Source organism: Mauremys reevesii, linkage group 16 (genome assembly GCF_016161935.1).
Source record: "Mauremys reevesii isolate NIE-2019 linkage group 16, ASM1616193v1, whole genome shotgun sequence".
Lineage (NCBI taxonomy): Eukaryota > Metazoa > Chordata > Testudines > Geoemydidae > Mauremys > Mauremys reevesii.
The window spans coordinates 43,711,714-43,716,212 of NC_052638.1; the positions used below are offsets into that span (position 1 = coordinate 43,711,714).

Genomic DNA, 4,499 nt, shown 5'->3' on the forward strand with positions numbered 1-4,499 from the left:
GCTGCTGGTGCCCAGCTGACAGCGCTGAACTCCCCGCAGGCCACACTCCAGGAGTCGGCCTTGGCCCAGCTGCAGGCGGAGCTGGGAGCAGCTCAGGCCAGACAGCGGCAAAGCACCCGCATGCTGACTGCAGCGGAGGAGACCATCCAGGCCCTGACGCTGAGAACTGCCTCCTGTCAAGAGACGCAGAGGGAGGCGCTGGAGAAGGTAGGGCAGAGCCAGGGCCTGCCCCAGGGACCCCATCAGCTCCGCTGAGCTGGAGCAGCTTGGGCAGAGGCAGTGCTGACCCCCAGGGCAGCGCTAGGAGGTCACAGCTCCTCGGGCTGACCCGCTCTCCGGCCCCGTGCCACATGGTGTGCATCTGCTCCGCCTGCTGGCCAGCCTGCGGCGCCCAGTGTCTCTCTGGAGCCGCCAGCGAGTGGGGCGTTCACAGCGGCCCAGACGTTCGGGTGCCCCACCCAGCCTGCCTGGCACCTGCGCTGCCCCGGAGCATGTTACCCTTCGGCACCCCTGGGGAGCAGCCCCTCGCCCAGCCAGTCAGCGACCGCGTACAGAGCCTTCCCGCTTTGGTACAAGTGCCCAGCACACTCAGTGCAGCACCAGGGGCCTGTGCTGGGGCGGGGGCTCTGCCAGGCCTGGCCCAGTGTAGCAGCTACTGGGTGTACGGTTCTCGCTTCTGCTGGAAGGCTGGGGGGTGTCAGTGCAGCCCAGCTGTCTGCCCCAGGGCCCGCCCCCCCTCCAGAGGGCCCGCCCCCATGCTCCATCCTGTGACAGCTCAGTGAGACGGCGCAGGACGTGGCGGCCCTGCGGGCGGAGCTGGTGCGGGGACAGGCCAGGGAAGCCCAGCTGGAGGAGCAGACAGCAGCCTGTGAGGAGCGGATGAGGCAGCTCAACGGGGAGCTGAAGAAGCTGCAGGGTTTCCAGCAGCAGAGCGAGCAGGAGGTGAGTGACCCAGGCACTGCAACCACCTCCCTGAGCCCCCACCCGCCTCCCTACTGGTCACCTGCTGCCACTCATCCCCGGCAGGCCCGGTCCTTCGCGGAGCAGCTGGGGGAGCGGCGCGGCCAAGCACAGCACTGGCAGAGGCGGTCCCAGGAGACCGCGCAGGCCCTGGCGCAGCGGGATGAGGACCTGGTCGTGATCAAGGTGGAACTGGCCTCCTTGAAAGAAAAGCTCCATGGTGCCGCTGAAGAGGTAAGTGGCTGGGGGGGCGATGGCGTATCCCGCAGAACCCTGGGGCTGGCCCAGTACAAGTCCCTGAATACTGGCAGGGCGGATGAGGCCGTTAGCTTTGTGGCCCTCGGCCCCCTGGCCCGGGGCAACAGGGGCATGGTGCCTTCTTGGTGTCAGCAGGGCTCACTGACTGGTCAGCGCATGGGGACCTAGGAGCCGGGCCAGGGTGGGGGCTTGACCCTCGAGTGGAGCCTAGTTCACCCCTACCCACATCTAGATTTGCGTTCCTGGGAGCAGGCAGGCTGGGCACATTGGCCCAGCCCCCACGCGCAATGGAATTGCCCCTGCTCCTAACATGCCCTTCCTTGGCAGAGAGACCGCTTGCAGCAGGAGCTCAATGTCTTAAGGCAGAAGTTCGTGGCCTCCAGCAGTGAGGTAGGCCCCCCCCCCCGCTCTCTCCCGTGGGTGGGTGTTTGCTGCCAGCTGTGAGCCGCTCCCCCCCCAAGGGCTCAGGCAACACGTGGCCCAGGGGCAGGTTATTCCTGGTTCGAGCTAGGAGCCTGGCTCGGCTGAACCCGTCCATGTTCAGAGGCAGCTGTGCAGTGCCACGTGACCCAGCCACAGGTGGGGGGGGGGCTCTAGCTTGGCTGTGGGGCTGGTGCTGTGTCACTTCTCTTGCAGGCAGAGGCGCTGCGCTCCTCCCTCGGGGCTGCGCGCTCAGACAGCCGCCGGCTGCACCATGAGAGCGAGCTGGTGCTGGCCAACGTCAGCCAGTGGGTGAAGGAGCAAAAGTGAGTGAGGGGGCTGGGCCGGAGCTGCCTTGGGCATCCCTGCACGACTGCCAACCCGCCCCCCAGCAGCCGTAGCATCAGGGTAACAAGGCATCAGGCTGCGTCCCTGCAGCCCAGCATCCTTGCACGACTGCCCCCCCACCCCCCTCATGCGCCACCGTGGCAGCGGGGTAACAAGGCATCAGGCTGCGTTCCTGCATGACTGCCCAGCCCCCGCCCCCCAGCAGCTGTAGCATCAGGCTGCGTTCCTGCAGCCCAGCATCCCTGCATGACTGCCCCACGAGCCGCCGTGGCATCGGGTAACAAGGCATCAGGCTGCGTTCCTGCACAACTGCCCAGCCCCAGCAGCTATGGCATCGGGGGTAACAAGGCATCAGGCCGTGCTCCTGCCTTCACGGCATTTCCACCAGACGCCGGCCACTGGCACAACAGCTGCCTCCCCATGTGCCCATCACTGGGAGCCCCCGAGATGGTGACTCTGGCTGGGCTCCCACCGCTGTGCTCAGCCCAGGGACACGGCTCCGTGGGAGCCAGCTGACCCTCCCCTCCGGCCCTGTTTCAGGCAAGCAAATGACAAACTGGGGCACAAGATCCGGGAACAGATCAAGCACATCGCGCAGCTGACAGGCGAGAAGGAGTAAGTGGGACCAGCGCCTGGCACGGTGCAGCCACCTGTCTAGACCAGGGCAGGTGTGCCAGGTTCAAGGGCAGCTGGCTGTGCATCAGCCCTAAGGGATCTGACGCTGGGAGGGAGGGGGTCTGCAGCTCTGACCCCACCCTGGCTGAGTGGGGGAAGGGGACTAGCACCCCCATTGCTTTCCTGGCCCCCACATCCTGTCCCTGGGCTGTGACTGGACAGACAGGAGCAGGCGAGCCTGCCCCATCCCCAGCTGCACCCAGGGGTTGGTCCCAGTGCTGGGAGCGGAGCCCGGCCCCAGGATTACACCAGCGCCCTGCAGGTGTGCGGCAGCCCACCCACTCCGTGTGGCATGTAGACAGAGCTGGCCGTGGGGACGGGAGCAACGCAGTCTGAGCTGCATCGGCCCCCTGGGCCATTGCCTGTTCTGCTCGCTCCAGCGCCAGCTCACTGCCTCCCTGCCTTCCCCACAGCCACCTGCAGGAGGTGCTGGCGAGGCTGCAGCAGGAGAACAGGCACCTGAAAGGCGAAGTGGCCGAGCGGCGCATTGAGTGTGAGCGGCTGAAGGTGAGCAGGACGTTAGCAGGCAGAGCTGGGCCCGTGGGCAGGCTCCAGAAGAGGGGGGCGGGGGCTGCTGCCAAGAGCTACTGCTGATTTTGTGCTTCTTGTCCCAGGCTCTGCAGGGCAGCAGCTTAGACACACGGGCTGTGCTTCGGCAGCCATGGCCCCTGCTCCTGGGCGAGGAGTGAGGTCCCTCCCTCTTCCAGCCTGGCGCCTGCACGATGGACCCAGCAAGGACTGTACACGGGGCAGACACGTCCTCTGCACCTACCTCAGCTACGCGCTGCGGGCCCCGGGCCCAGCCTGCACTGTGAAATAAAGCCACGGGCACAGGCTGTCACCCACCACGTGTGGTTTGGCCACGTCGGCAGGGCAGGGGCTGCATCCCCCTCAGCAAACCCCGCTTGCTGGGAACAGCCCATGTATTTCAGCCATTAAAGGTGTCGCTAGTACAGCCCCCAAGCCCTAGCCAGCGTAGTCACTGCAGCAGCACTGCTCCCTCCTGCCCCTTCCCCCAGCTCAGCCACATCCTGGGGGGCTGAGCAGCGCAAGACTCTCAGGGGGGCTGTTTCCTTTTCTCCCAGGGCCAGGGACCACACTTAGCACCAGGTGCTGGGTGCAGCAGCTGCCCTGAGGCGGATTCTCTCCCTTCTCCCCCAGGAGAGGAGCTGCAGCTGTGAATACCAGCCCCTGGCGCAGGCTTGCGGAGCACACTGCGATTTCTGTGACCAAGGCCCTTCCTCTGACGCCAGGCCACAGGGAGCGGATGCCGCAGCGCAGGCAGCCCGGCATTTACCACTGCCTGCTGTCGTATGACGGCAGAGATCAGCACATCCCCTGTTTCCCCGCAGCGACAGCCGGGCTGCTGCCCTGTTCTCAGCCCAGGAAGGGCACCGCTACCTCAGCCTTAGTGGAAGCCAACGGCAACTGGCCGTGCTGGGCCCAGGGCCGGGGCTGCGACCCACAAATCACTGGCTCTGGGAGGGAGATGGGACCAGAGTCTGGGGAGGTAGCAGATGTAGGGACTTCACCTCCCCGCAAGGCTGCAGGTGGGGCGACAGACAGGTGTGCACTGTCTGTGCTGGCGGCACGATGGGCACAGCTACTGGGCATCTTGTATCGGCCCCTCTCGTAGAGCCTTGTGACGCAGGGGCAGCTGATCCAGGCCGGAGCCGTGCCGGGCGCACAGGAGCTGGGCCTCACACACAACAGCTTCACACTCACACAGCCTGGGGCAGCCTCCAGTCGTGTTCACACCTGCAGGGGGCCCAGCTCCAGGAAAGGCAGCAGGACCCCGCCAAGCGCAGCACAGGACAAAGCAAGGGCTGGAGGCCACC

General features: G+C 66.2%; 1 protein-coding gene across 1 annotated transcript in view; it reads left to right on the top strand.

Moving 5' to 3' along the window:
• PMFBP1 (polyamine modulated factor 1 binding protein 1) overlaps nucleotides 1-3,506 on the top strand; it is a 53,168-nt gene extending 49,662 nt beyond the window's left edge. The window contains exons 19-26 of the mRNA XM_039502608.1: nucleotides 40-207; nucleotides 775-942; nucleotides 1,027-1,194; nucleotides 1,546-1,608; nucleotides 1,855-1,964; nucleotides 2,527-2,601; nucleotides 3,075-3,168; nucleotides 3,276-3,506. Coding sequence (XP_039358542.1) covers nucleotides 40-207; nucleotides 775-942; nucleotides 1,027-1,194; nucleotides 1,546-1,608; nucleotides 1,855-1,964; nucleotides 2,527-2,601; nucleotides 3,075-3,168; nucleotides 3,276-3,350 — 921 coding nt within the window. The 3' untranslated portion in view covers nucleotides 3,351-3,506. The remainder of the gene's footprint in view (nucleotides 1-39; nucleotides 208-774; nucleotides 943-1,026; nucleotides 1,195-1,545; nucleotides 1,609-1,854; nucleotides 1,965-2,526; nucleotides 2,602-3,074; nucleotides 3,169-3,275) is intronic.
• Nucleotides 3,507-4,499: the final 993 nt, after the last annotated feature.